We start from the raw sequence: 18,221 nt of genomic DNA, 5'->3' as shown, positions 1-18,221 counted from the left end.
CCGATTCGGACAGTCAGCACTTCATCATCTCTGCCAAAGTTTATATGGCTATAACGAAGATGAAATGTCTGTGATGACGACCGTGTTGTTACAATTCGGAGTTGACATTAACCTGGTGGATGTGAACGGTATGACTGCCCTCCACTCTCTACTGAGCAAACGACCACAAGCGAAGAAGGTGGAACGTTTACTCAAGAATGGCGCCTCTGTCGAAATCAGAGCACATGATGGTCGAAGCGCATTCCACTTCCTTCGCCAAAATGCTCATGCGACGTCCGAAGTCGTAGATTTGCTCCTCAAACATGGCGCCGATATAGAAGCATTGGATGATCAGGACAACACTCCACTCATGAGCGTATTGTCTGGAGCTTGTTCATATTCGAATTTGAATACCGGGCAAGCATTGCTGTCTGGGGGCGCAAATTTGCATGCAAGGAACCAGGCTGGAGAGACCCCTTTAGGGCGGTTACGATACCTGAGGTCGGCGTTTGACGTGGGTGGCGAGCTCTCAGGACATTGGGACGCTAAAGGACATCTCGCCCGGGTGGTTAAGATGCTTGCCTGGACAGATTCGGGAAAACACGATGAATGAGCAAGGTACCAGGACACTTCGCTCGACTCAAGGCTGGTCGGCGGTTTTTGGTTCCCGGCGTAAAATTAATTTCTGGCTCAGATAAAACACAAACACGACCTTGTCCAATTCACTATTACTTTCTGGAACAGCGGGATGGATCTTTTCATGTGTTTTATATTTGCCCAATGCCCCGGATGCCCCTGAATTGGTCACTTGGCTCTTCTCAACGCTCTGATAGGAAATCATCGCGCCGCATCAGAACGGTTCACCGCGACCTTGGTATTGGACGCCTGTACACACGCTGGCGATTTCACACCGAGGACACGACACAGCCATCAATTCTAGAGACATGATTGAATCGTCACGATCACGATATTCAAAGGATTACAGAGCTTCTCCGATCACGACCTACTCCTCCCCATCAAGTGGCTCCTCGGCCTCCTCATCCGCCGTCTCGACAAAAGTCATCGTGACACCCTCTCCAGGAACATTCAAGTTGACAGAATCAAAGGCGCCATCCCGCGCTGCGACCTCCCGCTTGATCGTCGCACCGCCAACGACATTCCCCGCAATGTCAGCAGCAATGCTCGCGCCACGGCTCCGGCGAAGAAGACGAGAGACCTTTAGACCACAATAATCAGATATTTAAACTCAATTCTGCGCTCCTGCCACCCCCTCCATAACGCCACCCAGGGAGAGAACCGCACATCACTTACCAGCCGGGATCCCAGACCGAACATACATGGTCGTCACCTTGGCCCTCCGCCTCGGCTGCTGCTGCTGCCGCGCCTCAACACCCCTCTTCTCCTTCAGCGAAGCGGGCGCGACAACGACCCCCTCAGCCGCGCCGCCGCCGCCAGTAGCAGCCGCCCTCCTCGGTGCCGCGACCGGGCCGCGCGGCGGCCTGCTGGTTGTTGTCGACAATGATGCCGACGCCGGAGCCCTCGGCGCCGGTACCGAGCTGGACCTTGGGGCCCTTGACGAGGGCGGCCTCGGCGTAGCGCAGGGCGCGGTCGAAGCCCGAGAGGTCGCGCTTCGCCGTCGTGCCGTCTATCTTGCCCGTGGCGGCGGGCCCGGCGCGGGGGTCGATCTGCTTGCCGTCGATGCCGAGGAAGGACGCAATCTGCTGGGCCTGACTTGGTTAGCGTTCCTCTTCCCGTTGGCGTTTTTGCATGACGAGAGCGGTGAACCCTGTGGGGGAATGTACCTCCTGCTGGTCCGAGGTCAGGGACTGGCCCTTGGCCGCGGGCGCCGGGTTGATGATGACGGGCTGGGGCTTGTCGCTCGCCTGCTGGACGGCCGCGGCTTGGGCGGGCGGGGGTTGCTGTCCGTTGGCCACACCTGCGGCGGCGTTGACGGCGGCGCCCTCGAGGACGTTCATCAGGCTGTTGACGTCGCTCTTACCGCCAAAGGAGATCTCGCCGTCACCGACCACCAGGGCGGGGGAGTAGGCGCCGAGGTTGATGTTCAGGGGCAGGGCGTTGATGTTGCCGACGAGGCCGGCGGCGGCCAGGATGTAGTAGTGGTAGCTGTGCAGCATGGCGGCGGTGCTTGTATTCTTCACGAAGTACAGCGTATTTCGGACTCAAATGTGTGATGGGACGGCAAAGAATGACGGGGGAAGAAACGTATTAGGGGTAGCTGGAAAAGACGTCCGGCGTTGTGATAGAGAAAGGAATTGTCCGCTCGCCAGGAGTCGAGATGTCAAACTTTGAGGGAAGCGACGGTGCGAGAGATTAAAAGATGAGGATGCGATGATGAAAGCCAACAAAAAATTGGAGGAAAGGGGAGATCTCCAGGGCTTCTTATGGGTTCTCTCATGACGGATCAAGCGCGCAGGACGACGCGAGGGTGATCAACACTACAACTCGACAGGACACAGAGATGAGGCCGAGTCGAGACAATGCCAAGAAAACATCTTTCGTCTGTTCTTTTCCTGGCAGCATGAGGCCAGTCGTTGCGACGATGATGAGCACCGGGCAGCTTCTCGACCCCGTTCAAGCATTCGACCCTGACATGGCTCCTGCCTGGACTGGTCAGCTAAGAATTAAGCTTGAAACTGGAATGACACCCGAACATGACCGATAGGGATACAATTTCACCATTCACAGCACTGTGGAGGCTCTCGGGACCGGCCTAGGCGGGCCATCAATAAGCTTGATGGGACCCTCCACCGTCGCCCCCCCAAGCTGAGGCCCCCGTGAGTAAAAATAGCAGAGGCATTCATGCCGATGACGAAGAAACAAATGTCCCTTTCCCCCAATCTTAATGCCAGGGCATATTACTGCTCCTGGGGGCGGGGGCCACGTGATGGACGCCTCGCGATACAGAGGGCGGTCTGCGCTTCTTGAAAACTCGCTGTCACGTCGCTGCCAGGTTGGTGGGTCTGAGGCTATTCGAGACGTTGCTCAGACTGTTGCCATACAAGCAGGCTGCAGAATGACCATGTCAGTTTGTAATCCGTATATGTGGTTGCGACGGACGTGTTGCGCCGCAACAGCCCCAGTGTCGCAGCGAACGTGAAGGAAAAGAGACGGAGCCTTAGACTGTGTGTCGTGGTTGATGCCAAGGCCGCCAAGACCTGCTAATCGGGCAGCCAAGAGCTGTCACTGTCGCTCGTCCTCTTGCTCTCGAATTTCCCCGCGGGGTACTGCTCCGCCACCTCCGTACTCACTCCATCTTCAGCCCGATAATACCAGCTCAATCTCTTGCTTACCTTTCCCAGCCATTGGGATCAGACTGTTGAGCGCAGTTGGGCTGGGTCTGGGAGAGAAGAGGACTCGAAAAGAAGCCATTCGCAGCATTGGTGGATGCACCACGGTTGAAGAGGACGGAGCACTCAATCGCGCATCTTCCACCCTCTCTCTACCATCCTTTCCCCCTTACACCCGTCTCTCCCTAACCTCGCAAGGAGCCTCCACGATCCAGATGCCCCTTCTAGGCCATGAATCGGGCAGGACACGGCACTCAGAGCCGAGTCGACCTCTAGGAGTCCGACGAGAGGTGTGCACCAACGCCTCTAAGGGCCTCTCACGAGTCGCGGGCTTGGCACCTGAAACACTCACACCAGCAAACCCTCGATCCGTCTGATAGCCTCCAAACCCACAGACTCCCTCTGGACGTTTCAGACTTGGCGACAAGGCTGCAACGCCAGAGGTCCGACCGCTGCCCCATCTTGTGCCGCCTTGCCGGTCACCTGTTCGCCCTGTATCTGGAGCATCCGAGCAATACCCTTACCCGGCTGTCTGGGGAAGCCAAGCAGACTAAGCTCCTGTCATCGACTTGGGGTGGCCGCCTTGGATCGAGCCAAGCCGGCAGACCCAGCTGTTTGGGAAGCTCATCAGACCCTCTACATCCTGATGAGGAAGAATTGTTCAATGCGATCGAGCACTGAAGCCTTTGTGCGGAGTCTGTTGATACTCTTGTCGGCACTTCGACATGATTCAGCGGAAGGTAGCAGACTCAACATGCCGATTCCCGCCCTGGGAAGGCAGAGTTTGGGCAGCCTCGTCACAGAGTCCCCCTCTCAGGAGCATCGCGAGTCTGGCAGGGGCGTACTTAGGCCTGCGCAGCTTGCCGTTCTTCCGACGGATGCAACTTGGCCGAGAGCCTGACGGCTGACCGATCCAAGCGTCTTCAGCGGCCAGGCAGACCTTGGAAAGACATGTTGGCGAGCAGCCCAGAAACGGCTTCTGCAGAAAACTTCGAGCGTCTATAGTTCTTCACTTTGCCCGACTTGGGTGGGAGAGCAGCATTGAAGGCAAGGTGTACAAGTACAGGAAGTCATCGTCGGGGTATCTCAACAGCAGATGGTCTTGAGATTGGTTCGAACATGAAAGCCGCCATACTGACCCAGTAAGACCACTTCTCTCGTCGTGATGCGAAGGAAAGCATACGCGGCCTGTCAAGGCGCCATGAGGCATACGAAACACTGTTTTCAGAGGCCAAAGCGATTGACCAGTCGGCGAGACACGTTCCACCACAGTACTTACCAGAGACCATAGGCGAGGCACCTACAAGCAAGTCTTTTCGGGGCGTCCCGAAAGCACGAGGGAGGTAAGCAGTTGGGTGGAGAGAAGACCATTCATTTCCCCTAATGTCGCGCTGGCAGGCCGTCCAAGGCTTGGACGGCTGGAGGCTGGGGTGAAAGGGTCGTCTCTGGCAGAGGGCGAGACTCACCACCCCACAAGAAGGTCCCGATGGTCTCGGCGGCTACTTGAGTTTCGTCCCCGCGGCCCGGCCCCGAGTGCCTCACTCGATCCACGGCTTGGTGTTCGATCCTGTGTGTAACCACGTGCACCATGCAGTCTTGCCCTTTGGGACTGAGCGCATGAGCGACGAAGCGTCCCGATAGGTGACCGCGGCAGTAAGTATGTCCGACCTTTACTTGTTGGAGCTGTAGGCTGGCTTCGTAGCTCTGGGTAACAGCGGCATGAAAGGACATGTGGCTTTCGGCTCGCCGAGGTTCAACGCCAGCAACACCTGGCCTCATCCTCACGCCACACGTCCCAAGAGCGTGCCGCGACGAGACAGAGCACACCTAGGCTCCATCCAGCGTGGGAAAATGTTCGAGACCGACGAAGGGCAGTAGGCATGACGTAAAGGCACGCGGGATGTTGGAGGGGTCCGACAAGACATGTCCGTGTGCCGTGGGGTAACCAGAGGGAAGAAGCACCAAGATCTATCTGGGCCGTGACGGGATGGGCGAAGCAGCCCGATGATGGACAAAGTCCGCCCGGTTCTGGCCGGTTTGCCGTGATAGGACACATCTCTCAGTGGTCAACGGACCTCGGGGGCGCGACGGACAAGGGAGAAGTACGTGATCGGTGCATCGAAGAAAAGGCCATTGTCCATCTAGCAAGGTTGTTCGTGGGAGTAGGATGGAGGCGAGGATCCGGAGCAAAAGCCCCGCGAGAGACGGTGCCCCCCCCCCCCCGGCCAGTAGGCGTGATCGGTCCACAGGGCCAAAGAGGGGCGATGTGTGATGTGATGGGTGATGTGATGGATGGGCGATGGGCGATGGGCGATGGGATAAGAGTTTGCGATCTCGATGACAGGTGCAGAATATGTGGCAAGGGGAAAATGGGGCATGGTCGCGATTCTTGGGATCAGCTGCCGGCCCCTCATTCGTGGGTCGACCCAGAGTGCAGGCGGCGCCCGAGGGGGGTTTCTGGCAAGTGCCCTCCTGCTTGCCTGTTTGGCTGGCTGGGGGGCTGCTGCCTACCTTAATGGGGGGAAAGTGCACCTTGAGCTTGCCCATTCCGTATGCTGTGGAAAGCAGGACCGTGTGTCTACGGGGCCGCCAGGTCCAGAACATGCAGTGGAAGATGGTGACGTCATACGCCTTAGAGCTTGTTGTTTGGACGCTGCACAAACTGCCAATGAGCTACAACGCTTCTTGTTTTGATTCTGTGTTTGGGGGAGAGGGAGGGGGGGTTTCCGATGTGTGGAGACTCCGCGAGAGAACGGGAGGGAGGAGGCAGAAAAGAGCTACAACAGGCTTCGACTGAGCCTCTGACGGTAGTGGGCATGAGGCTCCGAGGTATCGCACAGCCACGTACTGGACATGGGAGATTTTCTGACGCCCCCCAGTTCCTCCTTTACTCTGCTGTCCTTCGTGCCTGGCATTGAGTTGTGGGGCGCTGCGCTGATCATGCTAGGGGGGGAAGACATGGGCTTTGTGCTGAAATTCCATGCCGTATTCCCCATCAACAATCACGCACTGTTGCGGATGGTTTGTACCGGTGGGCGATCAAGGTAAGGTAGCAGCATCATGTATCATATTGACCTACGTAACGTGGCGAGACGAAAACGATATCGGTATGGCCTTACGAGCGTAGATCACACATGGCTGACGTTTGCCATGTACATTCCGTGGCCTTCTTGACATGTGCAATCCGGAACAGAGTCCACACCTCAGCTGCGCGTTGGAGAGACACGTCTCGAGACCAGTGGCATGGCATGGCATGGTATGACCCCGCTATCCGGGTGGTGAGGGGTACGTGGTTTGTGGAAATGACGTGGGCACGGCGCTTTGCCTGATGTGTGCGCAGCGCGTTGTGTGGTATGTGTTCGACGAGCAGCATCAGCATCAGGACCGGGTGAGAAGAGCAAGTGCACAAGCACGAGCAGCTCCAGTGTTCAGCGTCTGCACCACCGCGTGCCCCACCACGGGCTACGAATGACGTCAGGTTTGGCGAAGACTGCCTCCCTGCAACGTTTGGCCCCGCCACAGGCAGAGCTACCCCGGCCCTAAGGCGATAATGGTGCCGAAGGGGAAACGACAAGGTCCCAGTAAGTCCATGCTGTTAGGACCATGATGCTGCTTCAGCCTAGCATACGCACCCTGACCATCGCAAAAGTGACTTCCCCCCTGAACCGCAAACGTGCTCTATCATGACGTAGCTTCCCAGGCCCCAATGGGACCACATGATGGTCTTCCGACGACGGCCAGCCAACGAGACAGCGCGAAGCATCGGATCGTGGCTGTTGCTGGGGCGTACCCCTCCAAACCTCTTGCCTTTTTGCTTGCCTCGATGGGACAAGCGGCCCAGCACAGGAAGCGGCCCCAGGAGGCCAGTCGGGCAAACGGCCAGGAAGGCAGACGAGCGGGCCACCTCCCCCCCACCTGTGATTCAGCCACAGCAAACGTGAAGGTACGAAGAGTGATGGGCCTGGTCGTGCTAGGCAAGAGCTCGATCTCACCAGATCGGGCGCCTGCCTCTGGCGGGTTCGCCAGAGGTCCCTAACCCCCCTCCCTATCTTCTATATAAACCCATCACCTCTGCCACCCAACAATGACATCTTTCTTTTCTCCATCAACAACTACTACTCTACAACCAAGCAACACTCAACCCAACCAACCCCAAACAACCAACCCAACCTTCATAATGGAGACTGTCAAGAACGCCGCCAACTACGTCGCTGAGACCGTTCAGGGCGCCGGTGCCACCGCTTCCAAGGAGGCCAACAAGGAGGTCGCCAAGGACAACAACGCCAGCCTCGGCACTCGGTACGCCTCTCTTCTTCACTGGTTCTCATTGTCTCCAGTTTACTAACGTGTCTCTCAGTCTCTCCGCCGGCAAGGATGCCGTCGGTGACAAGTTCGACGAGACCAAGCACAACACCCAGGCTGATGTCCACAAGGAGTCTGCCAAGCACTAAGCAACTCCTCTTCACGATGATGATACCCCTACCCTCCATCAGGGCGGCAATGGTCACGAAGGCGTAATGGAACTTTTGGAATGAGGGAGCGATTGAGCACGAGCACACAGTCTGAGGACAAGATCCTAGATAGTTTACCCGCAATTCATACACTTCCCACAATTGTTTTTGCAGTGACTTATATTTGCAGTGAATGTTAGAACTCGTTCTGCGACATGAGCCTTCAAATCCCCCATGTTCTACAATACCGCAACATGTGGATCGACTTGTTCGGGGAATTGTTGTGCACGGACTCCCGAAGGTAACATCGCCAAACTGGCCAGCTCCTGCACTGAGCCATCGGCCAAGATTCCAACGACAACTCAACATCAGCGGCAAAACCATCGCCTGCAACCGCCCAACATGTCGACGTACGCCAGCTCTCTTCCACCGGACCTCTTCGACCAGACGACTCTCATTTCCCTGGCAGCAACCGTCGTGCTCCTAGCCGTCGCCATCGCCGTCTCGCGACGCGTCCTCCACCCCGCCACGTCGACGACGTACCGCGTCCTCTTCATCTGGCACGCCTTCGATGCTCTGATCCACTTCTTCCTCGAGGGGAGCTTCCTCTACCACTGCTTCTTCTCCTACATCTCTGTGGCCGACGTGGCCGACGTGGCCGACATTGGAGCCCTCCACCCGACGCCCTACAACTACCTCGGCCACACCGATCGCGTCTACGGCGCCCAGGCCGGCGGCGACAACCCCTTTGCCCAACTATGGATGGTCTACGCCAACGCCGACAAGCGCTGGGCAGGTGCTGATCTGGTGGGACTTTTCTTTGCGCGCGGGTACTTTGTCGGTGCAATGCTAACGGCGACTTCCCAAACAGGGCGTCATCAGCCTCGAGCTGCTCACCGTCTTCGGCGCCGGCCCGCTGGCCGTCTACATCTGCTACCTGATTGCGCGGCGCGAACCCAAGGTCAATTTCTGGATTGTGGTGATTGCCACGGCGGAGATTTACGGTGGTGAGTGTGACCCAAGACCCCTTGTCGTCAGGTCGCGGCTGACAGGGCGCGTGTTTCGGCAGGCTTCATGACGTTCTGCCCCGAGTGGCTGACCGGCAACATCAACCTCGACACGAGCAACTGGATGTACCTGTGGCTGTACCTCGTCTTCTTCAACATGCTGTGGGTCTTTATTCCGGCGTGGGCGCTATGGGTGGCATTCAAGGAGATTACGAGGGCTTTCGACGCGAACAAGGTCCTGGCGAAGAAGAACCTGTAGCGTGCGTGGTCCGCTTTGTTAGGGTGCTGGCCACGGTTCATGGTAGCCGAAGAGACAAGGGAAGGGGGCCTAGACAGGTAAACCAATGGAGCACATGTGTCTGGAGTCGCTACGACAGCGTAACTCTCAGAGTGTTCAGGCAAGGAAATAGGTACTGCTAATCGGGCAGGCCATATTCATTGAAGGAGGGAAAGCAGGGGTTATCGTCCCTGGCCCCTGGTGCCGTGTGTTCCGATCCCCCCCCCCCCTCGGGCGCCCCAACGCAATCGAGACGTCTTTCGGCGCCCTCCGCAAAAAGGTGAAGTGCAATCACATGTATCACGCTCGGAGTACGCCTGAATGGCACCATCCGGACAACGTCTAGAGTCAATTCTTCTTTTCCCGCTATCATCAAGTCGAACATCGACAAATTATGTACACGAAAACAGCGCTGCAGCAGCACAAATATTAGACTTAGTTGCCAGCGTTGGGCCCGCCGAGCCAGGCCTTCATGGGCCAGGGGTCGAGGACGACCTCGCGGTCCTTGAAGTTGCAGTCGGCGAGCTTGTTGAACCACGTGGCGATGCGGAGCACGGCCTTGGCGATCTGCAGCTCGGCAATGGGCCAGGCGCCCTCAGCGTAGCCGCTCGTGCGCAGGTCCGAGGCGTTGGTGTTCTGGCTGAAGGCGTAGTCGCAGTTCCACTGGTTGGCGTCGCGCGCCCACTCGAGCGGGCAGGCGAGCGGCGTCGAGGGGTCGGTGCAGCTGAGCCAGTCGCGCGTCGGCACAAAGTACGTGTCGGCGCGGATGCGGTCGACCATGTCGCTGAAGAAGGGCTGGATCGTCGTGTTGGGGAAGCCCGTGACGTTTGCGGCAGAGCAAGTAGACAATGGCGCCGTCCCAGATCTGGCGGGTGTCAAGTACACAAATTTCTCTTCCTCACGGTCCACGACGGGAAAGACGGCTCACGGCGGGCAGGTTGTGGTGACGCCGCCAAAGACGACGGGAATGTCGTTGCGCCGCGCGCGATGCCCGTGACGTGCATGGGCTGCGCAATGTCCATGATGAAGTGGGTGATGAACTTGGCGGCGTTGGCGCACGTGGCGTTGGCGCCGCCGACAAGCTTGCGTCCTTGACGGAGCGGATGCACGACTTGAGAATCTGCGTCTCGTTGGCGAGCGCGCTGACGATGCAGCCGCCCGACGTGCAGTCGCGGTTGTAGTGCACGTTGCAGAAGCTCGGCGGCTGGTCGGCCGGGTTGATCCAGTGCCACGTCGTTGTGTGCCGGCCCTCGGGCGTGCCGCGGTGCGCGTCGGCCCACGCGCCGATGCGGCCGAGGCTGGCGCCCGACTCGGGCTCGAGGATCTCGCTGAGGATGGCCTTGGCTGCCGGCGAGAGGAACTTTTCGGCCGCGAAGCCAATCTGCTGGTGGACTGGGGGCCTCGACGTCAGTACGCTGTGCAATTGACGAAGAGGAGACGGGGGGGACCGCAACCGCAGCCGCAACCGCAGCCGCAGCCGAGAGAGCGTCGCGACTCACTATCAGTGTTCCATGCCAGGCCAGGCGCAGCGAAGGCGCCAACGAGGGCGGCAGCAAAGTGAGAGGCACGCATCGTGACGAGGTCGGGTCTGATTGCTGCTACACGGGGGGGAAAGACGAGCGTGGACTAGAGAGAAGGAGAAAAGACCGACCAAGTTCACCTCGGAAGCGACCCCTTCATCTTTATCAACACTTTTTTTCCCCCCTCTGCGCGAAGCCTGTGAGCTGCATGCTATCTCGTGCCGATCCCGCTGTTCCCCACACCAAGACCACATGGGCAAGGCTCCGAATTCGACGGGCCAGTCCCGCCCTGGCCAGATTGTCATCCAAGAGCCTGGGTTGAAGGGGGGCTGGCCTGGCATTTGCGAATGCAGCGGGGAGGATACTGGGGAGAGGGGGAACGGATGACGCCGGGGATTCGCTCGATTCCGGCGTCATTGCCGAAATTGTGGCGCCCCGGCTTGCCGACCTGACTATTTCGGTTAGGACCACTTTCCGGGGTTGGCCCACCCGTGATAACGGAAGATGAGGCGGGGGCTCTTGTCGGCCTTCTCCGAATCACGTGGGATATAGTCACGTGAATGTCGTTCAGCTGAGCAGACGGATGAATAGGATGTGGCTCGGGAGCTGAAGCCCTCACCGCTGTATGTATATCAGGGCCTTCGCCTTAGTCAGATGCCGTTGTTCCGACGGTTGAGAGGATGCGAGGCTCAGGACGTGGCGCCCTCACTGCCTCACCAGGATGCTGCATCGTCAGCGCCAGCACACAGCCTGCCGTCATCACAATGTGAGGCCGCCAGTCTCTCGAATAGTAGAAAACGTGTCTGGATGACCAACTGTGCATTGCTCGTCACAATTTCCGTACCCTTGGAACTTCGGCGGACACTCGCCAACTTTCAACTTTCATGCATATTCGCCAAAGCCCGCGTCAGCAAAGTGTACCATCGCCTTCAATTCGAGCCAGGCAGTAGGACAATGGAGGACGCCACCACTTCTCCCGACCCGCTGGGACTTGTCTCGTCGCTCTACGGCCCCGGCACGACCGGCGCCTGGATGCTGTCAGGCCTGGCGCTGCTGCTCTCTTGGTCACTTGAGCGCAAGACAAGCGACGACTGGGTGCTGAGTGCTGACCTCGCTGCATTCCTGCTCATCCCCGCCGTGGCCGCTACCGATATCTTCTATCAGCTGTCTGGAACGTCTGAAGCCTTCCGCGGCGATCCAACCGACACGAAATACTCGGCGCGTCAGATGGCCCTGCAGGCGCCCTTCGTACTGTGTCATGACTTTGTCGGTGCCGTCAGCTTGCCGTGCGCCTTCATGATTGTCGCCAACCTGCGCGTAGGCGGCCCGCTGCTCAAGGCCCGTCTCGCATGGCTGATTCCCGTTCACATGTACTGCACGCTTGCAGTCATGGTGGCCTACTCGGCGAACTCGGCGCGAGCTAACTACCAAGTTGTGCCCCTCGGCGGGTGGTCGTTCCACGTCGGGGACGGCCAGCATCTCGTCATCACGATCAGGGCTGCCGAGTTCTTGTTCCATCCGGTGGCATTGTTTGCAGATGGCAAGCTGGTCCGACGATTTGCCGTCTATAACTGGGTGAAGAACGGGTTGCCCCACTTGCTTGGCACACTGATTTACTATGTCTTCTGTTGTTGCGACAGCGTATCTGTCATGATCCACTTCGCCATGTATACGGGGCTAATGCCGCAGTCGGCAGCGAAACTGGGCGAGCTGGACCAGACGATTGCGCTTGTGGGCGGATTTTTTGTGTTGGGATCTTCAGTGGGTAGCATCGTGAGGAGCTGGCATCGGCTTCTAGACGATGGGGAGACCATCTGGTCAGTCCTCAGTCGAAGATTGGGTCTGCTGTCCGACCCGAGCCTGGGCCAGCAAAGCTGGCCTGCTCAGCAAAGCTGGCCTGCTCCACAGAGACAGGCTGTCTGACACGAGAACATCGACGAACTCTGCTCCCGGGCCTCAAGGATTGACCGTGATCGGCGGCTCCATTGCACACGGGACTTTCATATAGAGTAGGCCGTCAGATCATCAAGGATCGACCAGCGGAGCATGAATGCTGGTGAATACCAGTCGTTCTATGTGAAGATGTGTGATGGGCAAGAGGTTTCTCGCCGCGGCATACAAAATAGCAACGACTCATCTGGGAAATGACGTCTGGCGCATCGCAGGCTATCAACCCGAAATGCTTGCTGGAGACAGAACGGGCGTAGGTGAAAGATTGGAGATCCCAGACACCAGAAAGCGGCTTCGTCCAGCCCCTGACACCCTCCTTGTCCACGAAGGCGGAGCCTCTAGAGCCATCATCATTCCGCAGCGCAAGCTTCTCTGTGTAAGAGGCACCACGTCCTGCCGATAGATAGCCTTGATAGAGGCCACTCACGAATCAGAGGATGGAGAAACACGATGACAAGAGTCAGTCGCCGGCCGGCTCAGCTTGCCTCAGGTAATGGTGCGGTGCTAGCCCGCGCTGAAGCTCATGCCGACTAGAACAACTTCGTTTCAACAGCACAAAGAAGCATCCACTGCGACTGGTCTGTGAGGCGAGACGAGATGATGACAGCTGACGGGGAGGCAGGCCGTAGCCTGTCAGGGTGCGCGGGCTTGCTATCTGGCGGGTGGGATGCCAGTGTGGGGAAAGCCGAGGGGGCTTGTCCGCGCCTCAGTGTGGTTGCAGTGAGCAAGGGAGGACGGCGGGCTAGGTATGGTAGACCGTTCATCCTCACCTGAGGTGACTGACCCCTGGCCAAGGTTTTCTCCTTCTGACACGGGGATTGCTTCACATGGCTGCAAATCGAGGGGAACAGACGAACCGGCCTTGGGAAAAGAGCCTCGCTAAGCGCTGCTCCTGAGCGTCCGCTGGCGGGGTCGCGAGGGAGCCTGAATGCAAAATGAAGTAGGTATATTGGGGTCGACTCGACGACTGGACCAGAGGGCAAACATGTGACCGATGTCGAGTTGACATGCCTTGTTTGCGTCGAAATGCCATTCTGAGGATGCTAATTGGATGCTCGCTATCACAGATCAGCTAGCCACGCTGCATCTGGGATGAGGTGCAGAGCTGGCGAGCCAAAGGTTGTAGCCAGATGAAGAGACCAACCAGCAGCATCAGTTGATTCGTGAAGACAAATCCTGAGGCAGGCGATGCCGCCGCCATGGATGGATGTGGCAGAGCTCTGGAGCAGTGAGGCTGGCCCCGCCATGTATTGTCCGGACCGACTTCCTCTGCGCTTCCTCTGATGAGTACCGTACCTTGTCAGGTACCTTAGGTTGAAGGTAAGTGAGCGAGTGAAAGCCACACGTCAGGTAAGAGCAACGGACCACCCACTACGTAAGGTACCTACCTAGGTAGGTAGGGTAAGGGAGAAGGCGGAGTGGGGGGAAGGGGCAAGGGGCACGAGGTAGGTTTGATCCACGCCTCGGCAGTCACGACCCTAGGCCCATTCAGGCTTAGCGCTTTGCTTTGTCCCAACCTCACCTCGCCCAGTTCGACTGGGTACAACCAGAACAACAGGGGCCATCGACACGACGAAACTTCAACGTGTTCCATCACTGCGTCAGAGCCTCTCGCCTCGTCAATGCCTCTTCCTGGCTCTTTGTCTGCTGCTCAGCTCTCTCCCTCGCTTGCTCGCTCGCACGCCCACTTTGTCGCTCGACAAACCTTTGGTGTAGAGGGGCTCGAACAGAAACCCGGCTTCATCGAGAGGTGGTGCCCTGCAACATCCCACTCGCCCTCCCTGTCGTGCCCAGTCGGTCTTGTGGGCTGGCTGTCAGGAAGCCCTGTCAGCGTACCATGGCGTCTTTGTCGGTTGCCGTCAACGAAATGACGCCCTCGAACAAGGACTCGGCCCCCGGCTCGTGAACCAAGCATCTGCACGTCAGAAGGCCAGACTCCCGCACTAGAGCCTGCTGTGCCTGTCAGCCTACACGCCGCCCACACACCACGTACAGCTCCGTGGTCCAATCGCAGTGCTGCCGTGGCCCCGGGCTTCACCTCGACAGCCTCTCATGCCCGGATCGTGTGCGTTTGCTAACGAGCCGGCTCGCCTCTCGTCCGCGTGGGGCCCATCCAGATGGTACCGGGCTGTGCCTGGGTCTCTGTGTGCCTCTGTACCCGTTCTCCCCGCGCCTCAGCATCAGCAGGACACACACAACCGTGAGGTACTTGGTATCGCCGCCTGTACTTTGACCTTGTAGACACGGCTCGGTACCCCGTCCCCAGAGCAGCGTCTGCCGCTCTCGCTATTCATAGGCCCCAAGCCAGGCCTAGCGGCGGTTCAGGGTCTGTTTCGTCCCATCCATGGTCCCGTCCTCCAGGTCCGCCGTTTTCTCAGTGTTCCCTCGCTTTTGACTATGGCCTGGCCCTCGCTCGTCACAGCTTGATTCTTCTCCTCCCTCATCCCATCCTCCATCCACTCGTTCAATTTCCTTCCCGTCATCTCCCTTTATTTTCTCTCCGCCACGCCAATCTACCAGACACAGGCGTTCCCACACGACAACGCAACGTTCATGGCTTGGATGGTTTCCGCTACCTACTGATATTTGGCTTCGTCGCGGCTGGTCGCCTACGCTCTTTTAATATCGACAGCCTGCCGTCTTCGCCAATATGGACTCCTGGGGCTGGATGAACCCCCATAACGACCTCTGGGCGCGGGACGACGGCAGTGCTAATGGCATCGGCAACACGAATGGCGGCTCGTCCAACTCCTTCGCCGGCCAGAACAACGACACCTCCCAGGCTGCGCTCATCAACGAGTTTCGATTCGCCGCCGCCAAGTCTATCCGCACGTCTGTCATCATCCTCGCCGCCTTCAATGTCGTCGCCGCCTTCGCCACCGCCGTCGGCATCATCTGGCACAGCTACGCCACGAAGAAGCGGAAGGATCCGAGATTCAAGTTCTTGTGCGTGGGCATCCGTGGCAGAGCCATGGGAGGTCTTGTCAAGCTAACGTTCACCAGGGCCTGCGGGTTCACCTTCGTCGCGCCAGCAGAGACGTTTCCCCTCGTCTTGTCCGTCGGCATTATCGTCCAGGGCATTACATTCGCCGTCGCACAGTCGACAGGTCTCAAGTCCATGTTGATCCTGGGCTGTACCACTACTTCTCAGATGATGTTGCCTGGTCCGTCGATACACTCACCGTCGTCATGCAATCTATTTGCTAATACTCTCTTCAGCGGTTTTCATCGTCCCTTATATTCAATTTGTATTTGGCCTCGAGGTCACCTCACGGGCATTACGACAGCAGCCGTTCGCAGGTCGGGGCAAATGGACTGTCGCTGGTTGCCTTGCCATTGTTGGCACCCTACTACTTATTACCTTTGTCGTCACGCTTTTCATTCGTCCTCCCAACTTTTGCTTTGGCTCCTTGTTCTGGTTTGTCCAGCGCTGGAAGGCTGGCGTCTTCATCCTCCTCATCATCATTGCCGCGACGCTCCTCGTCTGCACTGTCATCATTGCCTGGCGGCTGCACAACAACTGCCAGATCGAGGAGTCTGAGCGTGTGGCAGCCTCAAGGATGGTCTACTACTTGACCATGGCCATCATCTCTACCGTATGTTTGTTGTTCCGTTTGCCACCTGGATAACACGCGATTCTTACAAGCGCACAGGTCTTCATGATTCCCTTCTTCTATGCCATCGTATTCAACGATCTTCGGACTGCCGGCTCGCAGCCCCTGAATCTTTCCATGATCGCCTCCGTCGTCGCCAACCTGTCCGGTCTTCTCACAGGTGGCTTGCATCTGTTCCTCCGCGCCAATTGCCTCGCCACGATCGGTGCCCGCGAGCAGTGCGAAAAAGACCGCAGGAAGCTCAAGGAAGGCATCCGAGTTTGGCCAGGTGATTACGATTACAATTCGAACGCCGGCTCGCCATCTCGATCACGGGCGCCTGAGCGCCTGGACAGCAGCGTGGCGTATGGTAAGATGGAGGAAGAGCGCATCGAGAGTCCGACCGGCACACCAACCTATGACAGCCGCAACGCCCCTCGCCTGCCTGCTCTGCGGACCCCCACCGTTCCATCTGGCCCGACGATCGTCGAGCCGACACCGCCCGCATCCACCCTCCAGGTCATCAAGGACCAGATCCGCAAGTCTACCTACTCGCTTTTCCCTCGCGACAGCAGCGGCGCACGGTCCTTCACCCTTCTTCCCGCGACAACGTACTCGCCCAACGCAACGACGCCTCGTGGTGAGAAGTTTGTTGACAACGACGATGACATGCAGTCGCTCGTGCCCCCACCACTAGTCCACGCTGGCGGTGTCCGTCACCGCCGGCGATTCCTCCATGCACTCCCATGCCACGGTGCAGATCGGCTTACGTTTCTCCAACGCCGAGGACGCACCAGCTCTCGACTCTCGCTACTTTCCGGGATAGCGAAGAGATTCACGTGCTCGGCTGCCCGCTGGAGCGAGAGAAGGACGCGTCCAAGCGGCCGAGCCCCGCTGAACGCGGCTGCCACCGACAACTATGACGGCGAGTCGACGCTCATCGGCTCGTTGGCGGCGCGCGACTCGGGCCCGACACTCAACTCGGCCGTGTACACGCCGTACAGCCCCAAATCGCGCATCACGAGCCCGAAAGGTGTGGGCTTTGACACACCGAAGCGCATGGCCAGCCCACAACGGGCTGGCAAGGAGAGGTGCTACAAGCCCAATTGCAACTGCGACCTGCTGCACAAGCCCGACTGGATCTAGTGGGCAAGCGTGCGGGCTAGTATGAGGGCGTAAGAGACAGAGATGGTGTGCTGTGTTGATTACATTGGCAAGGAGTTTGTGGGAGAGGAGAGAACATTTCATGACATATATGGCCCTTTTTTTCGTAGACGGCGTGGGCCGTCTTGTTTTTACACTTTCCTTCTGTGTCGGCAGAACTCTGATACCTATACGACTGGGACGGTCGACGCTGGGTTTGGTGAAGTTGGTATTTCAGGCGTGTGTGTGTGTGTGTGTGTGTTTGTGATCGAGTGAGTAAAAGCCGGCCCCGAAAAGTCGCCAAGAGAGGGGTTGGGGATTTTCCACTGAGGATGGGCTAGAGCATGGCCTCTGCATATTTCTAGGTACCTTTCTTGAATCCAAGACGGGCTCAGCATGAACATGTGCAGTCGGTGATAATTATGGCGGCCCGGTGGATTGCAACTCCATACGTTGCTCGGTCGTGCATGTTTTTTATTCTTTGGGGGGGGGGGGGGGTTCTTTCTCCAGTTTCGACTCGATCGCCCTCACCTCTTCTTGGCCTTCCCCTGGCGGACCAGCGCGTCGTCCTCACGCAGGCGCTTCTCCTCCCAGCGCTCCCAACCGGCCTGGCAAAAGTCCTCCTCGAGCAGCAGGTCGCGGACGCGGAACCAGCGCACAACGGGCCACCGCAGGACCCAGGCGAGGAGGCCGACGTCGCGGGCGTGTGTTGTGGCGGCGAACCAGGCGACGGCGCAGGCGGCGCCGGCGGCGAGGCCGACGAGGACCTGCTTCGTCGTATGGTAGCCGAGGTAGACCCTGCTCCAGGCGACAGCGGCGGCGGTGGCGACGGCGACGAGGGCGGCGACGGCGCGTTCGGCGCGGGACAGGGCGCGCGAGCGGTAGGGCGGGCTGCTGCTGCTGCTGCTGCTGTTGTTGCTGTCGTCTGTCGCGGTCTGTCGCGCGGGCGGCCCGCGGTGGCGGACAAAGAGGAAGAGGACGAGGTAGAGGAAT

At 58.5% G+C, this 18,221-nt stretch overlaps 7 protein-coding genes across 7 annotated transcripts in view; 3 read left to right on the top strand and 4 right to left on the bottom strand.

Annotated features, from left to right (window-relative positions):
• Positions 1-1,412: 1,412 nt before the first annotated feature.
• VDBG_04239 (conserved hypothetical protein) lies at positions 1,413-2,114 on the bottom strand (the record flags this gene model as incomplete). Its single annotated transcript, XM_003006240.1, has 2 exons — positions 1,413-1,706; positions 1,782-2,114. 2 exons carry the CDS (start codon positions 2,112-2,114, stop codon positions 1,413-1,415), a joined length of 627 nt encoding a protein of 208 aa, XP_003006286.1.
• A 5,260-nt stretch (positions 2,115-7,374) lies between these two features.
• Positions 7,375-7,903, top strand: VDBG_04238 (glucose-repressible gene protein; the record flags this gene model as incomplete). Its single annotated transcript, XM_003006239.1, has 2 exons — positions 7,375-7,586; positions 7,645-7,903. 2 exons carry the CDS (start codon positions 7,465-7,467, stop codon positions 7,736-7,738), a joined length of 216 nt encoding a protein of 71 aa, XP_003006285.1.
• Positions 7,904-8,140: 237 nt separating this feature from the next.
• Positions 8,141-9,004, top strand: VDBG_04237 (EBDP3; the record flags this gene model as incomplete). Its single annotated transcript, XM_003006238.1, has 3 exons — positions 8,141-8,545; positions 8,610-8,745; positions 8,808-9,004. The coding sequence occupies 3 exons, from the start codon at positions 8,141-8,143 to the stop codon at positions 9,002-9,004; spliced, it is 738 nt and encodes a 245-aa protein (XP_003006284.1).
• Positions 9,005-9,457: 453 nt separating this feature from the next.
• On the bottom strand, positions 9,458-10,594 carry VDBG_04236 (nuclease PA3; the record flags this gene model as incomplete). The annotated part of the gene is made up of 3 exons (XM_003006237.1): positions 9,458-9,945; positions 10,064-10,414; positions 10,522-10,594. The coding sequence occupies 3 exons, from the start codon at positions 10,592-10,594 to the stop codon at positions 9,458-9,460; spliced, it is 912 nt and encodes a 303-aa protein (XP_003006283.1).
• A 1,250-nt stretch (positions 10,595-11,844) lies between these two features.
• On the bottom strand, positions 11,845-12,692 carry VDBG_04235 (hypothetical protein; the record flags this gene model as incomplete). Its single annotated transcript, XM_003006236.1, is given in 2 exon segments — positions 11,845-12,421; positions 12,440-12,692. The coding sequence occupies 2 exon segments, from the start codon at positions 12,474-12,476 to the stop codon at positions 12,159-12,161; spliced, it is 300 nt and encodes a 99-aa protein (XP_003006282.1).
• Positions 12,693-15,142: 2,450 nt separating this feature from the next.
• VDBG_04234 (conserved hypothetical protein) lies at positions 15,143-17,231 on the top strand (the record flags this gene model as incomplete). The annotated part of the gene is made up of 3 exons (XM_003006235.1): positions 15,143-15,656; positions 15,712-16,088; positions 16,146-17,231. 3 exons carry the CDS (start codon positions 15,143-15,145, stop codon positions 17,229-17,231), a joined length of 1,977 nt encoding a protein of 658 aa, XP_003006281.1.
• A 524-nt stretch (positions 17,232-17,755) lies between these two features.
• VDBG_04233 (conserved hypothetical protein) overlaps positions 17,756-18,221 on the bottom strand; it is a gene marked incomplete at both ends in the record, with an annotated part of 1,155 nt that continues 689 nt past the window's right edge. The window contains one exon of the mRNA XM_003006234.1: positions 17,756-18,163. Within this exon, the coding sequence (XP_003006280.1) occupies positions 17,756-18,163 (408 nt within the window). The remainder of the gene's footprint in view (positions 18,164-18,221) is intronic.

Source organism: Verticillium alfalfae, genomic scaffold (assembly GCF_000150825.1).
Source record: "Verticillium alfalfae VaMs.102 supercont1.4 genomic scaffold, whole genome shotgun sequence".
NCBI classification, from domain to species: domain Eukaryota; kingdom Fungi; phylum Ascomycota; class Sordariomycetes; order Glomerellales; family Plectosphaerellaceae; genus Verticillium; species Verticillium alfalfae.
This window is presented reverse-complemented; position numbering and strand designations above follow the sequence as displayed.